The sequence below is a fragment of the Micropterus dolomieu genome, linkage group LG04 (assembly GCF_021292245.1).
Source record: "Micropterus dolomieu isolate WLL.071019.BEF.003 ecotype Adirondacks linkage group LG04, ASM2129224v1, whole genome shotgun sequence".
Taxonomy (NCBI): domain Eukaryota; kingdom Metazoa; phylum Chordata; class Actinopteri; order Centrarchiformes; family Centrarchidae; genus Micropterus; species Micropterus dolomieu.
Window position 1 is genome coordinate 19,164,025 of NC_060153.1, and position 18,889 is coordinate 19,182,913.

An 18,889-nucleotide genomic window follows, 5' to 3' on the forward strand; every position below is an offset into this window, starting at 1 on the left:
ACCACTGAGCGGCATAATCATCCTGCTTCAGGATCTTGGCCAATCAGAACACAGTGGGCTTTTGGAAGGGGGAGGGGGGGAGCTTAAAGAGACAGGAGCATCTACTGCTTGTTTAAGAGGCTGAAATGAGAGCTTGCATGAAGTTTAGCAATCCAGTTTAGCATCAGCCTTCAACAGCCAGCATTCACACCGCACGTTCTCCAGAAATTGCACTGTCTAGTTATAAAATATGTTTTCATCTCCATGAGAACTTAATTTGAAGTGCTATTATATTACTGATTAAATGTTTTGATTATCTCAGTTACTATCAGGCAATGTATGTGACTGAATAAGCACGATACGCCATATTTGTGATAAATAATAGCACAAGCTCCAAGAGACAGCATTAGAAACACTGACATTGACAGTTTATAAAGATGACCTCCTTTGCATCTTTGTATCCAGTAAAATACTGGTTGACACGAACACAGCAGCATCTGAGGAAGTAGGTAGGTTTGGGACTTTGCTGTGGGCGGTAACTTGTTCTCTACTGATTGATGGCCACCCGGAGCTACAGCAACAGTCTGTTTGCCCCAGAGAATAGAGAAATATTCATTTATCATTCACTTATTTCATTGACACTTGTGTTTCTGTCTGCTTTGATATGTCTCATATGTGAAGAGATGCAAGAAAAGAGACTGTTGGTTTACCATAAAGTAGACCCAGGTCCAGTATGTTAAGATCAGTGGAAGATTCATCTGCTAGTTTATCTCACAACTTCTGTCTCTGTGTGTTCTCTGTATGTGTACATACTCATTCTCCCTGTCCGTCCTTCCTTCCTCCCTCTCTTGTTGTCTCTATGTTCCAGGTACAAGTTACTGTGCCAGGAGGAGGGGGAGTACTACAATGTTCCCATCTCAGAGGAGGATGATGGGAATGAGGAACTGAGGCAGAAGTTTGAGGTGAGGATTGTGGTGAAAGAATTACCATTTTTATCTGTCTGTCTGTCTGACTGCCATGAATTATTGAGTAAATGTCTGGTCTAGAGTGTGTACAACGCTGAAGCATATAAACAGTATAACTGTATGTCTATGTTTTTTTGGTTCTGATACATTTGTTCCACTTTTGTTTAGCTCCATATAAATTATTTTATTTTTTGTCCACAATTGGCTGTGAGACTTTAGAGTGAATTATATGGTGGTCTCTGTATTTATATAAGTGAAGTGAGTCATTGATGATGACAAAGCCCTGCCTAGCTGTGTGACTAAGGCCACCTATCATTCTCAGCCGTCTAAGGCTGTCAGCATCTTTCTTAAGTCACTCTAACCTTGTTAATCTGATTTGAATAACTTCAGATAACCTTTTGCGTTATTTACTATTAATGGGTGAGTATGAGTGTGTACATTGCCAGCCATTCTGAGCTCTAAAACAAGCCTGTGTATTAGAATTTTACTCTTACATCAGAGGGATCACAGAGCCATTTTCTTTGACAAAGACTTGGTTATTTGATGCAAGGCCTGAGATGTTTTGATACTGCATCTTGTATTCAACTAGTTTTTTATGAGGTTGTATCATTCATATCAGTTAGTTAATAACAGTTTGTTCAAACATGTGGTGAGATAGAAAACATTAACATTAAATTGTTTTGTTTTTTTAAATAAAACAACTTTTTGTGTTAAATGTCTACAAATAAGCAGTTTTGGAAACTGGTATAACAGATCTGTGATGCTCTGTATCTTAGAGCTACACTTTACACCCATTAATAGTTTTAAAAGCTAAAGAAGTGGTCAAACAACTGTCAGTGTGCATAACATTTGACTCCTTGGATGTACCGTAAAGATTTGTATAATGCTTTTGTAGTGACACGGCCTGGTTCAAAATGCCCCTCATCCTACACAACCAGAAGGGGGAAGGTGGGGTGAGGATACTGTGCTGAGTGCTTTTGAAGAAATCACATACATGCCAAGTCCCGGTGGAGCTAAAGACTACACTTTAAAACTTAGAGACTGTAAAGATATCTGCCTTTACACTGTCCAGATGAACTGTCTCTAAACTCTTTGTGAGTTAGATGTTGTCATGACAGGATTAGCAGTCAAATGGACACTACTAGCACACACACACACACACACACACACACACACACACACACACACACACACACACACACACACACCGAACCCTGAAACCAAATCTTAACCATCAAACAGCTCTCTATAGTAAATCCCGGTTTTTGGACACCACAAACATAATAAAACAAACAAACACACACACACACACACACACACACAGGCCCAGCAGACAACAGACTCCCCCCCTTTATTTGACATCTGTGTGAGAGAAGCTATAGCAATCAGCAGATGCAGAATGTAAAACTTTGAGATGCATCCCTGAAAAGGGAGACTGGAGACAGTGCCTTTTTGTAATCCAAATGTATACCATTGTAATCCAAATGTAAATTGACCATGAAGTTATGGCGATAATGAGTTAAAGGTCCAGTGTGTAATATTTAGGAGGATCAATTGATATAAATGCAATATAATATACATAACTATGTTTTCAGTGGTGTATAAAAACCTTACATAATGAACCGCTATGTTTTTATTACCTTAGAATGAGCCATTTCTATCTACATACACCGCAGGTCCACTTATGGAAGTTGCCGTGTTGCGCCGCCATGTTTCTATAGTAGGCCAAACGGACAAACTACTCTACTGAGCTTGTTTCGTTTCTATGTTGAATATGTACAAGAAGAAGAAACAGAAGTAGTAGGAGCAGTAGTAGTAGTCGTCTGGTTTGTTGGAAGTAAGGATTAATTCAACCTCAAGCTGATAAAAATATTAATGTAACGTTGCAGTGGGACTTGCCTGGGTCTCCAATATGTTGTGTGAAGCTGTCTCCCAGTGTGTCTGTATACAGCCACTTTTACAATGCCTTATTTTCCAGGAGGATTGTGCCAATATGCTGGCTGGCTGCGCTGTCTGAAAGGTAACGTTATGGAGCGGAAAAGGGGTTTGATTTTATCAGCCTCTGAGCCCGAAACATTGAAGTAACAGAGCCGGAACATGTCTGTGTAAAAAGCCACATCCACATGCCGGTGTTTTTGCGTTGATTGTGGGATCTCTGTATGAAAGTGGTCATGAGTTCAAACGAGCACGCGTACAAGCACACACCTCGTTGCAGTCTTAGAACTGCTCCGCTAGTGACCGTTGAAAATATTGTCCCTTTAACAAAGTTATTATCAAGTTAATATAAATTTTGACTATTATAAAGTCAAAGAAAATATTTTTGACTTTTATAAAATAAAAAATACCACATTCTCCCACATCAATGCAAACTCCTCATAAACATGGTCAATGATGAATTTGTGCAAAATCACGTATTGCAAATACATATTTTGTACATGTATATAACATGTAATTGGTTGGTAAAATGGTTATAACGGTTAGTTTGCTGTCAATGTAGATTGAACTAATGCTAATCCAACAGATCTCTGTAGTAGCGTCCATGTTGATTCCACATTCAGACTTAAGAGCACATGAACACACCAAAGTTGGAAGAACTTCACAACTTGGGAAATGGGACTTTCCGAGGAGCACGTGAATGCACAGTGAGCCGTTGGTTGCATTTCGCAACCCTCACCACTACATGCCACTAAAATTTACACACTGAACCTCTAATCCAATTACCATGTGACCACGGTTCTACCCAGTGGTCAAAGGTAATGTGAGCTGTCATAATGATGTCAAAGCTTATTAATCAATTCCTCTTTATAATACAAATGTTTTGTATTAACTTGTTTAGTTAGTAGGGGTATGACGAAAAACCTAGCTTAAGAGATGTTACACGATATTGGGTTCAACGATATACAATATTTTAACACTGTTTTTAAAAAATCTTCAATGCTGAATTGTATGAAAATTTGTAATATTAAACACTTCATTTTCTTGTATTGTAGTAAATTTTTCTGGACCAACTTCTGCCTTAGCTATATAAACATTTCATAACACTCATACATTAGTACTGTGCTTGTCGCCGTATTTAATTTGCGACAACTCCCAGTCTGTTTTCCGCCACCACAGTCACTTTGTACTCCTTTTACTTTCAGTAACAGTTCCGCCTCACTGTCGGTCCATGCAAAGAAATCTCTGCTGTGGTTCTTCATCTGTAGTAGCAATTTCTTCTTTCGCCAAATCTTTTGCAGCTGCAAAATAGACCATCTGCTTCATGTGTAGACCGGCATGCGCATGCTCATTGTACATGAATGGCCACTAAATGGGCGTTTTCAGTCGTTTTAATATAGACGGAGATCAACTCTGAAACACAGCTTAAAAGCTGGTGTGAACAGAGATCGTTTTCATTTCACTCTGTTTTTAAGCAAAAACCTCTTTAAATGTGTGTGCGGCAACTTTTCACCTCAATGATAAATTATTAGTTTTAAACTCTTGGACTGTAATAGCGCCCCTGTTTCAGCAGGTTTTCTGCTGATGTTTTAAACTTTCTGCACATGCAAATCTATCCTACATGTCTGTTGAGAAAAGTCGTAATATTACTAGACTGTCATAATTTAAGGAGAATTCACTATATTTTTTTAAAAGTCTACCTGCCGTACACTCTGCTATGCATTACGTATTGCTCTGTTGATATGATCAAATCAAAACTGAAAACAGCAGAAATCTTAACACAAATGTTCAAGCTCACAGCCCAAACAGAGTAAGTTTGCACTTCAGTTTTTAGATGTTTCTATTGCAAAACTCTACCAGTTACATTACCAACTGTCTGCGACTCACAGCGCGAGAAGTCCACTTCATCACTATCATGGCATACACCGGTGTCGCACAAGCTGGGTGGAGATGATTCACACAGCGAGTCGATGTCATCAGTTATACAGATGTTTTTCACTACTTGAGAAAATTGTGTGTGATGTACAGAATACAAAGACACACATGCAGACAAATGTAAGGCCATGAACTGTGAGCAGTACAGTGTCAAGCTTTACTAACAATCCTCTGACAAACTCTGAGGAACAGGAAGCAGGGAAGACAGAGCAGAACTAATATACTCTCACTTGGGGTGGCGTGGCGTGACAGCGTGTGAAAAGTCTTGTGAGACAGCTAGACACCTGATGAGAAATATATTCACGTTTTAATAGTCACACCCCTATTAGCTAGTCTTTCTTAATAACTTGTAATCATCATTAGAAATTACACTTTGCTACCATGATACTGTTCAGAAATGTTATGACTTAAGAATATTCTTAATGAGATGGTTGTTCTTCACTTTTTCTTTCTGTTATTCATGTGTTAGAGGTTATGATTGTAACTGACTATGATATAATTAAATGTTTTGACCACAGTGAAAAGGAGTATGGTTAAATGTGTGTAAAATGGACATTTAATCAGATAAAACCAGGTGGACAGCTCCTCTTCACCCTCTTAAGCTGTTACCTCTTTGTCCATAATTCGATCACTCTCAAGCTCTTTTATGTATTTTCCTTGGACACCCTCTGTCCTGCGAGCTCCGATTACTTAAATCTTCTTTGCATAATTTTAATCTCTGGACAAAATTTTCTTACTTATTGTTGAACTTTCTTTCCTCGTTTTAATCACTTATAGTTAACTTTGAGCAAGCAAGTATTTTACTTTGATGCATTTTTACATTTCCTTGCTTGGTATTAATTCTGAAATTAATTTTGAACGGGCAATGACATTATTTGTGTCCAAATCATTAGCAAAGTTGACTTCAGATATTCAACTGCTGAACCACGGACCGAGGACCACTCAAAACCTGCAGGAAAATTGTACAACACAGTTTGGTGTATAACACTTTATCAGCCATTGCCAGTGACCCCAAGGGACTTCTTAAATATCAAGTTTAGATTCAAAATCATATCATAACTCAGAGCAGTTTAATTTGTTCCCCTGATAATTTGAACCAATTACTCCTGCTCACTGTTGCCAAACAGGAGAGTAACTATTTGCTATTCAACCCTTTTTGTTTGCATCTGTTTGATCTTTATTTCATTGTATGTTTGTTGTTATTCATTTAACCATTACTTACCTTCCCTCACTTGTAACCACCTTAGTTTAGTAAATAAATAATTTCACATATCATTGAAGGCTTGTTTATGTGTAATATTTTAACTGAAATCAGATTCCTGTATCCAGAAATCACGACTCAGAAAATAAGACTTATTAAATTGATTAAAATGGTGCTATTGTGCACTTTTCACACTTAAAAAGTTGAACACGGCCAATGTTATGTATGTAAATTTAATGTTTTATTTGACAACAAATTAGCTCGTTGATGTAGCTCTATTCTGAACATTTGCAAGAGGCTCAGATTGTAGTTGTTCAGGAATTTGTAAAGTTTTAACCAGAGAAATGTAGTACTGAATGTCAACTTGTCTATTTATAATCATTAACCTATGATCAATTCTTCTCTTCCCATTAATGTGAGGATTTTCTTCATACTTAGATACTGCTCAATGAGGATCCAACATTAATTATAGAAAATCATTGCCTTAATCTAAAGGTAATAAAGTTTAATGATGATGATGAGCATCATCATGGCACCTTTCCAATAATCAAGTAAAAGGTGACTTTTAACAGTCTTAGAGAGTCTTAAATCATAATTAAACTTTCACTTCTTAAATGCCACCCAAACACACATGCATTGTGCAAGACCCACTCACTGATGAGACACAGTTGCCTGCTCTTTTCCTTCATCCAATTTGCTGCATTGGTGTGTCTGGCCTGCTGAGAGTGAAGCAGCTCTCTGTGGTCCTCTGATTGTCTGCCTCTCAGTGGGAGCCAAAGGCTCTGCAAGAGACTTTTTAAAGTCATCTTCCATGACATTTCTGCTGCACAGTTGTGGGTAGAATGAGAAAGAATGGAAAGGCAGGATGTTTAAAAGGTCATGGTTGGAATTGAAACCAGTACTGTTGATAAAAGTGCCAAAATTGTCTTGTTCTGGAATAACACCCTGTACATTTGTGTCCTGTACTTTCAAGCTGCAGTTTGGCACCGCTAACGCTGTGCTGTGAATCTATCAGTCAGCGTCATAGCACAGAATTAAAATGAAGCCAGTGATAACATTGCAAAGATTATTTTGGATTTCGGTACAGGATATGAGGTAGGAGAGTTGATTAAGGTCAGAGAAGATTCTAACCGCCGTCATTTGTCTGCATTTGGTTGTCCACTAGACCTACAGTACATGTTCACAGAAATGGGATACATGATGCATCATTGTCAAGGTGTTAGTGCTTTGTGTGTCAAGGTTCAATAGCTGGTCTTTCACACCTGCTCACACACAGAGCTTGAGGTTACTGTACACCGACAGACTGTAAAATAAATTTGCTTATGTCACATGACTATATTATCCCTTTGTAGTTTGTTCTCTTAGCTACATTTATCATACAGTATGCTCTCTGATTCTCCGGTTTCCAGTCATTTAGCAGATAGAATACAGTATAGACAATAATTCAAGCTACAACTAAAAAAACAACCACTTTCTTTTTAACCTATAAAGAATTACCACCATGGCAATATTTAGCTTAAATAAAGTTTTTCAGTCTCCAGGTCTCAAAAGGTTTCATCCACATGGCTTTTTGTATCTTTTTGGTACTCTATGGCCTTGAGAGTGTGTCAAGTTCTTTCTCCTTTTTCCTCTTCATAAACCCCTCTGTGGTTCTCTCCCCTTTTTCCCTTAGTTTCCTGCTCCCTCCTCTGTGTGCTTGGTGAGACTTATACTGTACAAATGCTTCTTCATTCTGTGTCACATTGTCATATTTAATGCAATAGTTTCTCTCTTCCTCTCTCCTCTTCTTGCCCCTGCTATCAGGACTGCCAGTTTAACTTTAATCTTCAGGTAGTCCTCTCCTCTCCCCTTTTCTTGTGGTGACACATTACTTTACCTCTTCTCATGTCTGATCATTTGTATGTGGTTCCAAGCTTCTGCATAGATCCAGTTGACTTACAATTTGCTTTGGATGACTTTTGTAAGAAGAAATCCAATTGAAGAAGAATAAAAAAAAGCAAGCCATGTTGCTCCAATAAGTCTGTAGTGTCTGTACAGGCCTAATGGATATTTTGTCACTCCTCCTTTTTGTAGTTGGAAGAACTGTGAAAATGTCAACATTTCTTCAATTTACTTACTTTATCTTGATGCAAAACATTAAGCCATTGGGGAAAGGATGAATTGTGTGTCAAGTTAGTCTTCCCTGCTTCCTGTTCCTCAGAGTATGTCAGAGGATTGTTTGTAAATCTTGACACTGTACTGCTTGCAGTTTGTGGCCATACATTTGTCCGCATGTGTGTCTTTGTATTCTGTATGTGTCTTGTCTGTGGATAATGCTGCCTGTCTACTTCTTGTGTGCTCATTATCGCAGTCACCGCAGGTATAACCTGGAATATATGGTCATTAATTTCTTTTATCTTAGAACTTGCTTAATCTTTACCTTTACTTTTTTCTGCTTCTACCTGTAAACATTTCATTGTAGTGTTACTGGACTACAATACTGGACTATAGGAAAATATTTGGTTTGATGAGCAGAAACAAAACCAAATGTAACCACTAGATGTCAGGATTAAACTGAAATACATTACCAGACCTATTGCCAGAACAATGACCAACCGTTTTCCTAGTGTGTGTGTGAGAGAGAGACAGAGCTGTATTTACTGTTACTCACTAGGCCTTCATCAGTGTGCTTTCAAGCTTTTTAGTTGATTTCCACATCATCTTTAAATTGTGCTGCTTCTCACTCGGATTTGTAGTTTTTCTTTTTCTTTTTCAACTCTTCTTGACATTTTCTCAATGGAGTACAGGTGGGGTTTTTGATCAAGCAAATGATAGATAGACTTAGTTATGATAGATAGATACATACATACTTAGATACAGAGATAAACAGAAGACATTAAAGAGTACACAAAACTACAATATTAATAATACACACTGTGAGGCATCAATCAGTTTGTGGTTTTGTACTGCAGTACAAACTGTTACACTGCAGTAACCCTGCTTATTTTGGACTAGTGTTTGAAATTCCTACTGATACAGGCACAAAGGAGTTATTAAACTGAGTCAGTTTACACCAACAAATCATCTGTCTGACATTAACAGCTCAGTAGTTATGGTACTTTTGGACTTTGAATATTTGTGTATGTTATTACTCTGTTTCTGCCACAAACTTATATGTTTCAATATAAAAAGGATAGATGGAGCCTTCTTTTTCCTCCATGATACAGATTTCTGCACACCTCTCTAGGAATAACTTTGGAATAACGTCTATGTAAGGTAAAATGAGGCACGAGGGATTGCTGAGGCACTAAAAACTGAAACAGAAGCACACCAAGATTGAATGAAAGTAACTGATATCGATGAATCTAATGAATCTAAAGTTGAGTCTGCTGTTACCTGATCCACCCATACCAAGTTCCTCAGTTTAAATACACCTTCATTGACCCTGGTGAAATATCAGTCTACAATGTCTGTGTCTCAGCATACCGGTCCAAAGGTTGAAGCACAATATTTAGTGATATAGTATGATGACGCCATCTTCATTCATATTCTCTGTGGACACCGTGGATCACTCCTCAACCATCTGCATAAATGATTCTTGGTTGAGTCCGCCATTGTGGTTCATACCTATACTGAAGTGTACTAAGTAGGTCAGCCCTTTTGGCTCACTTCTCCCTGTGGTTTCAGGACCAAGCAGTTGTGGAAGACTCTGATCAGGTGCGTCTGAGAGGAAGCAAGTAAGGCTGTTGCTCGCTCGTGTCAGCCAGCCTCTTTTTACTGGCTAAAGCTTACAGGTGTGCTGTGATCTGGTTCGGTTTGCTCTGCTTTGCGTTTCTCTGCTGCTCTCCCAGATGAAGAGCGGACAATAGTAGATGCCATTAACCAAACTAAAGCTGCTCAGCATTGGTTTGTCTCAAAAGTTAAGTTTTAATTTATTCATAGTGTGAAATAGTCAGAATTGGGTATAAAATAAACGCTTAAGTGATCCCTGCAATGAAATGTGATAAACCAGGGAATTTGTCATGTTAGCCTGTGTTGGATAACACCCATTTTGTTTCCTGTCACTTGATTTTGTCAGCAGATACTGAAAGGGTGTAAAACCTTTTTATCCACCCAGCGCAAGTTGGTGTTCATCAGAGATCTCTTTTATACAATATTTTGGATGAAAGTCACAGCTTTTTAGACAGGATGACAGTGCTCCAAAGGGGTACAATTTCCTCGTTATTAGCACAGATTTAGATTAGGATCCTCTATAGCCAGGAAGCAGTAAGGAAATTAGACAGTTTAATACAAATGTGTTATAATCCTTGCTAAAGCTAAACAATGACCTGCTGCGTGTAGCATGTGGGCATACATGACACCGATGATGTCGAGGTTCGGCATGAGTTTGGAACTGTGCTTGGTCTTCGCTGAGTGTGAAAACTGGAAATGGCAATCTTGATTGTGTTCTTGTGCAGAGAGACAAAAGTATGGAAAAATAAATTGTTTATGATTGTTTAGCATTTAGACCGCCATGAACTTTTTCAAGTGATGTATTTTTCAGCATAATGCACTATAGTTTTATAGCAAGTGTCTTGGAGCATCTTGCCATGAGCATGACTGTGGCATGAAGGACGTGGATAGAAGTCTTCATGCATTTATGCAAATACAGGTGAACATGAGAGACATTTGTTTGGACCACACATGCATGCGCATAGTGAAACCACAGTATGGTATTCTCCTCTTCATTACCCTGGCAGCCATGCAACTTTGTCCTGCTGAAAAAATCAGCCGTGCAGTTGAGGTTTCAAGAATTGAAATTGCCTTTTTTTTTTTAGCCTTTGCCTTTAGCACAAATAGAGGTAAGGGGTGATTTCAACGATGTAATGCGTAAAATATTGTTGAGCCAGTTATGCAGATGCATCTTCAAAATGTATTAAGTAGTATGCAATAGTCACAAGATAATAGTGTCCACTAAAACTACATATATTATCTAGTTTACTTCGTCATGTGATATACAATACACTAATCTTTGCGTAGTGGTTTTATTACAACATATTTCAAGCATGTCTCGCAGATTCTTGTGGTTCTCATCAAAGAAACACATTTCTTTATTTTTATTTTATTTTCCCCTCCAAGTCATCTACATAAATAGCAGAAATCATTTGGTGCTTTTCCTTACTTTTTGTCTTCATTCTCAAAGTTCCCATGACCAACCAATACTGAGGTTTTAATTCTTTTTAATGAGAACTTGTTAATATATTTTGAGATGTTACAATGTGGAAGAAATGTAAATGTGTCCACTTGTTTGCCACAATTCAGTTCACTTTATTAAATTGCATCCATTTGTATGGAGTTAATTTTATTTGCCTCTGCTCCACGGTAGCAACGCAGTCTCATTTCATTCCATTAATTTTGAATTGTGCTCAATCAGTGTATTCGGGCTGTGAATGAGCAGCATGAGTGTGTGAGCACATGAAGAGGAGAATTGTTTTTAGGAATCAAGTTCAAAAGTATGAAATATGTATGTGTATGTAGAGGTAAACATTAAAAAAACAACCACAGGGAAATTGGACATTTCATGGTTATTACATTACATGGTTTCTTACATGTGTTTCTTACATGTCACTACGAGAGGACTCCACTACAAAGAAGATTCATCTAAGTTTAAGTTTCATGCGTATAATAACTTTTTCCATATCTGAATTCTGAATTCAGAATTCAAACGAGTTATTTTGTCTGAAATACACAGTACATATGTCGTGTGTGTGTCAGTCAAAATGCAATTTTAAAATGCATATCTCTTACATACCATCCTTTTGTGAGTGCAGATAGCCAAGCTAGGCCCACATAAGAAGGTCATCGAGAATGAGACGGACGGCAGCCACCCTAAGCCTTCCAACAGCCTGGACCAGGTCAAACTCTGCGACTTCTCCTTCCTGGCTGTTCTTGGAAAAGGCAGCTTTGGCAAGGTGAGGCAGCTGTGATCAGCTCAAAAATAAAGTGGAGCTCTTATTGTAACTGGTAACAGACGGCCTGGTATCTAAAGGAACAAGATCATTTCTCTATAGAAATGAACTTTTCCTACCGTTCTGTCCCCCTGTGTCTCTCTGAAGGTCATGTTGGCAGAGATGAAGGCCACTGAAGAGCTGTACGCAATAAAGATCCTGAAGAAGGATGTGGTGATCCAGGACGATGACGTGGAATGTACCATGGTGGAGAAGAGGGTTCTGGCCCAACAGGACAAGCCGCCCTTCCTCACACAACTCCACTCGTGCTTCCAGACTGTGGTAGGTAAAATGCTCCTGGACACAGGTCTGGACAAGTCACTCTAGGTCAGGTCAGGTCAGATTAATTCATGAAGGGGCTTTTAGCTGAACAGTTTAGTCATGAAGTGTTATGGAGAGCAATAGAGGGCATGTATGACAAGTACAGTTAAAAAAACAAAAGGATAAACAAACAACCCCCAATTAGAAGGATGAGGTTTGTGAGTGTGTGTGTAAAAAAACGTGTGCATTGAATATGGCTCATTAAAAAACCAGACCACACAACCTGAGAGCATGCGTTGTATTAGTGAAGAGGCATGCACTCATAAATACAGTACAATACATACAATACATATTGTGCTTGTTTATATATGAAGAGACACAAGCACAGAAGTGTACCCCACATAGATAACATACACACACACACACACACACACACACACACACACACACACACACACACACACACACACACACACACACACACACACACACACAATCACTCAGTCTTACTTTCCTCCATGTATCATCTGCTAAATCATAGAGAAAGATCTCTTACTGCTCTGCTTTAATAAATCCTCTTGAGGCCTGACAGCCCCTGTACCGGGGGCAGCATGCAATGTTTGCGCAAAATGCAGATTGAGAAATTCATGTCTGAAACTAGTATTGCATCACCCTATCCATGCTACACACCTCTGTGAAGCTAGGAGGCTCAAATAGAAGCTCAAACCTACTATTTTTATCCACACCAAACACACATCAAACACCAAGTATCTAAATGAGCTTATATCACAACATAAATCACTTTGTAATCACTGCACATGGCTGCTGTTATAAGCATACAGTTATCTCTAATCACAACGTAACCTCGTGTCCAACCTCTCAAACCAAAGCTAATCTCCCCTGAGATCAGCTATATAGATCACATCACTCAAATCACCAAAAGTACAGACTTTTAGCTGGATAAAAGTAACAACAAACGCGCCAATATACACATACAATTACAACTGCTGACTTGCTTTTGCCGTTTCCGCAGTTTCCAGTCCAAAAATCAGCTGATTTGTTTCTAATAATATCACCGGGCACCATCTTGATTATTGTGCAATACCTGGAAGCTGTGCCTACATTCCGTTCTTAAGTTATTGGTTACAGGAATGTTGATGAACATTCACTGTTTTTATCAATATTTCAATGTTTTGGAAGTTTTATGTTATTTGGAACGTGGTTGTATGGACAGAAATAGTGTTTTAAAGATAACTCCCAATAGAAGTAAACATTTAAACAGTAAATATTGCCAAAATATAGACATTCGCCTGGTGTATTTAAAAAAGAAATGAATGATAACTGTTGTATTTTAGTTTATTTTCATCAAATTTACATTTACAATTCCAGGTGTATTAAAAGATATTCAGTTACATTATAATCCATTTGATGAAGGTTTTGATGGTTTATTGCATTACAAATATAGGTTTTTTACCAGGCGAGGATGAAAATATAATTTTTCTTTATTTCATCTCTATTTAGTCTGTCATGGTAAAATAAATGTTAATTCACAATGGATTTATATTATATTTATATTTATATATTCCTTAGCTTCTGACCTTTCAAAGGAGACCCGGATTATGCATCCAGGCCAAATGGTTGAGGAGTTATTCCTGATTCATTTAGGTATGTTATTGTAGGCATTTTGCTTGGAAAAAGTTGGTCGTTTTACCTACCCTGAAATCTACCTACCCACCTATCCTGTCTTGGAGAATCACTCAAGGTATAACAATACCAGCGATAGTAGCAAGGACCGCTGCTGGACTGTTCCTTGGTGGCAGTATATTCAAGCTGGTATAGCGTGTCCTATAATGACACATTTTACATATTTGGCATTTTGGCATGTAATGACTGTTTAAAATGTCTCCAGTTAGTTGTTTTGTTGTGTTAAAAGGGTTGTTGAGTGATTTGGTGTTGCACCTAAGCTGACAAACCCCAATGACATCATCAGATTTATTTTCTCAGACTTGAGAGGTGATTTAGTTTGATACAACTGTAATACGGTTCATTTAGACTTTTCCATGTTTGATTAAATTGAAGATCAACCCCGGAAGGGCATCAACCTCTCAAGGGTTTTTTAAAAATAGACATAAATGGGACAGGAACGCAAAGTTTTGTGAAAATCGGGTGACTTTAGAGCAAATTGAAAGCAGGGAACTCCATATTTTTGAGATACTGATTTATTTATTTGACCTAATATTAATAAACACAATAGCAGCCACCTGATTTTTTAATGCCTCACTCCTTATAGACATGTCAGTCAAAATGTGAAAGAAATCAGCATTTTACATAATCAGAATGTCTCTTGGTAAATCTGTCCCAGCCATCTGTTTGCGTTGGATGCCTAATGAACATTCATTAGCAGTTAGATTTCTCAAAGAAGCTGCGCTGAACTATAGCAGCTGATTAGAGCCATAGCACCAGCAGGCAGACGGAAGTAGTTGGAAATAGGAAGAGACGCAGCTATGCATCACTCATAGCATATTCATGAATCCACACACACACACACACACACATATATATATATATATACACACACATACACACACACACGTGTTCATTCTCCAACATACAATACATATTAACTTACTCTCGACCTTTCATAACCTCTCTCTAGTATTTCCACAATTTCCTTGCAGATGTGGACATCAAATGAACTTCAAATGTATTATAAGTTACTTATGATTTCAGTTTAGCTTTATTATTAAAGGCTTATTGTTTCATTTCATTTCTTTGTTTATATGTTTTATGTTTTTTTTTACAAAGGGAAAACATTTTAACTTCCCCAGTCAGAAGGTCTTGTGTACCAGTTGACTTTTTAGCATGATTAGCTAAAATACAGGTTATTTATGTTTTGCTAAGACAACATGTAATCAACATCTAAATCCAACTGAAGCATCTTTTCTCACCCATTTTTGAGTGAAAACGCCACTACGTCTACATATGAGGCAAAAGACTACAGAGATGTACCGACCAGAGTCAGGCCAAACTTGTCATAGGCAGTAAGGGACCGGCACTATTAGACAAAGAGAATATTTCCTGACAGATGTCTGTGTTGAGGCTTTTCTGTTTCTATGACGTGCTTTGTTGTGGGCTTTATAGGTCACCTTGTCATGTTATGTGTAGCAGGAACGATGGAACGACTCAGACAGCGAGGCCAAGGGAGGCTGCAACGCTAAATTGTATCTTTCTGTATAGAGCACTAATGCCAGTGAATAGAATTGTTGAGATGTTGTGTAATTTCACAGCCTTTATCAAACTTTTTTTATGTGAAAGAAAGTGTGTCCAATCTAACCCTAACTTCTTTCTTCTATTCACTCTGTCTCTATGACCACAGGATCGTCTGTACTTTGTCATGGAGTATGTGAATGGGGGAGACCTGATGTACCATATCCAACAAGTGGGCAAGTTCAAGGAACCTCAGGCAGTGTAAGACATGCCAATTTATTAGCTACAGGTGTTGTAATTGTGCTGTGTAGCAAATCATTTTCTCAACATTCCATGTTAATTTTAGTTAAGATATATTATTCATTTTTATTTCTAAACCATCTTACTAAAGTGATGAAAAAGCAGAAACTGACATTTTCTTTGTAAAATGTTCTTACCACTGCACTGAACCACTGCCTACCACAGTAATATGGCCATATTAAAAAGTGACATCTGATTGAATTTCTGGAATATAGCAAAGCTTTCTGTTCCGTGAGTAAGTTTCCTTGTGTTTTAAGTCTGTAAATGTGTGACTGCTATTGCAGGTTCTATGCAGCAGAGATCGCTGTTGGTCTTTTCTTCCTGCACCTCAAAGGAATCATCTACAGGTGAGTATTAACAAGTTTACACAATTTACACATTTGTTTTTGTGTGAGGAATACCACGCAGTAAAAAGTCATCCTGTAGTGAAAGCTCTAGCATTTGTTGTTTCTGAAACACCCAGTGTTTTATTAGCTCTTTCTTGAAAACACCTAGCAGCAGCAACTGGGGTTTGTGTGGAATAAATAGTACAAGGGTATACAAGATATGTTCTGAATGTCTGTGTGCTTCTTCAGGGATCTGAAGTTGGACAATGTGATGCTGGACGCTGAGGGACACATTAAGATTGCCGACTTTGGCATGTGTAAAGAGAACATGGCAGAAGGAGTGTCCACGCGCACCTTCTGCGGCACTCCAGACTACATAGCCCCAGAGGTAAGGCTGAACATGGGGAGATGTGCGTGCGTGTATGTATGTGTGTTCGCGCGTGTGTTTTGATGCATGAGGTCATCTCTATCACTGTCTGGTCTGAGCCCGTGTCACCCTTGTTGTGCGCCAGATTAAGGCCACTGCCTCAGGACAGACACACACATACACACACCCTCTCTTATGACGTAAGCATTCCAGTCAGACAGACAGCCCTGTGTGTCCCCTGGCACATCCAAACTTAACCCAAACATACAAACTGGGGTCTCCGTCTGTCCCAACGGGGTTTCTCATGTGCAAGTCTTATCTTTATCACACTATTGTTTTGATCAGTTTCTGCAGTAATTATTTCATTGACTTGAGTGTCAGTTTCACCTTGCCATTTGTGATGGTGATTGTGGTCCTCAGTGCCACAGCAGATACCTAGATGTTTTCTTTGTTTTTGTCCTTGTTGACTGCTAACTTCAATATAAAAATGTGGACATGCAGAGTTTAGGGCTGAAACGATTCATCGATAAAATCGATGAATAAAAAGCATTGACACAAATTCTTTGCATCAACATATTAATTAACTCAACCGCATTGGTATAAAATTATTGTTTAATTTTATATCTATTTTGAAAATATATCATTGTACCCCATAATACCGATATACCGCCCAGCCCTATGTTCCAGTACCATTACCAAAATGAAAAGACCTTACTTGTGCTTGGTATCAACACATTTCTCAACAAAACCCAAACAAGATCTTTGCCTAAATAAAATATATTGTAAAATGATCATTTCAACCACAAATCATTAGATGGAAGTAAAAGTAAACAAGACCAAGCAAGCATTTGGTGTCAACTTTTAGAATTCAAGATTTTGCAAGTGCTTAAGACTAAATTCAGTAGGGGTGAGTGTCTACCTATACCTTCTGATGCCATTATCACACAATAAAAGCTAACAACAAATGGCGGTGCTGGTGAATGTTTGGATTTTACGGACATGTAAAGACACTGACAGATTTAAAGACACACAATAATCAATTAATACAATCACATAAGTAAACCATCTCAAAGAGGTGCAAGTGGCATCCCCATTGAGTTGCTGAACAAAAGCACTGCCTGTGCTTCATTAGATCGGGAAACCAGGCTAAGTATCCATAATTCAATGCCATTTTTCTGCCTATTAATCTATTTATCAGTCTCTGTTATTTTCACCCAATATAGTAACAGGAAAGGTCTGATGCTACAGCTTTCAACAGTGTATACTTTACATACTGATTTAGTTTTTCCAACTCTCTAGCCATTATCAGTTAGCTGGCTTCTATTTAATGGTGGGCTTGTTTATTGATCGTCTCTTAAAGCCCCTCCGATAGACTGGGAGGTTAATTCCTCCCAGGGTGAAGATGCTGTGACCGTTCAGAGTCAGACTGACACTAATGCACCAGCCAGGGATGACACAGCAGGGGGCAGGGGCAGCTACTGCTTCCATAGCACTGTGAGCCAGTGCACTCATTTAATGTCACACGCTTTATGCTAAGTCACACACACACACACACACACACACACACACGACAGCATTACATGCACACAGTTCTGCATACACAGATACATATCTTTTTGCTTACATGCTTTCAATAGACACACAGACCCAGTCAGGCACCCTCCAAGTGGAGGCTGACCTTAAAAAATGGACTCACAGTGGTGACATTTTCAGATATAATTGAGGGAAAGTGCTCCTCAAATGGTGTGTGACAGAAGGATCAACTATAAATTACTTTACTAACTCACTTTTTGGTCACTTTCTTGCATTTTTAATAAAGTATTTCTGCAAATACACTTTATAAGCAGCTGCAGTAGTACAGTATAGGACATTGTCTTGGCCTATGTTGATTTATGATGTGAGTAAGTTCAACTCCTACTTTACATTGGGTGTTTTGATTTTTCTCTTTATCATGAAGTTGCATATACATGAGTGATGTCTAACTGAAATCAGTAGATCAATCATCAATCATAACAAAAAACATTTGCTGAGTTTTGTCATTGAGCATTGGTCCATCTCTGAAATTTGACAAGCTTTAGGTGTTGAGACTTTGCAGGGATTTAATTTAAGCCCCTCCAACTTTCCGAATGGAAATTTTTGGCTGCCAACATGTAGCATAAGGGACAGGGGTTAGAGGATAGAATGGGGTTTTGAATATTTGGATTCAGCCATAATTTCCAATATGGACACAGAGGCAGAGTGGGGAGCACCAGTATGTGTGAGTTAGCTGTGAAATGAGAAATATTTTCACACTTTCTCACACACACACCTGCCCGCATGCTCACAATACTATCAGTGAGGGAGTACATTTCTGTGTAGCGGTGGGACCCCAGGTTGTCAGTACACACGTGACAGAATGCAGTAGAGTTCCTGCTGCTAGTCCCCCCCCCCCCCCCCCCCCCCCCCCC

The 18,889-nt window shown here is 38.5% G+C and overlaps 1 protein-coding gene across 3 annotated transcripts in view; it reads left to right on the forward strand.

Moving 5' to 3' along the window:
- The window catches only part of prkcaa (protein kinase C, alpha, a), a 178,428-nt gene that overhangs the window by 115,760 nt on the left and 43,779 nt on the right, over positions 1–18,889 (forward strand). For all 3 annotated transcript variants that reach the window (XM_046046364.1, XM_046046365.1, XM_046046366.1), the window contains exons 8-13: positions 848–941; positions 11,805–11,945; positions 12,090–12,263; positions 15,619–15,710; positions 16,034–16,096; positions 16,325–16,463. In XM_046046364.1, coding sequence (XP_045902320.1) covers positions 848–941; positions 11,805–11,945; positions 12,090–12,263; positions 15,619–15,710; positions 16,034–16,096; positions 16,325–16,463 — 703 coding nt within the window. The remainder of the gene's footprint in view (positions 1–847; positions 942–11,804; positions 11,946–12,089; positions 12,264–15,618; positions 15,711–16,033; positions 16,097–16,324; positions 16,464–18,889) is intronic.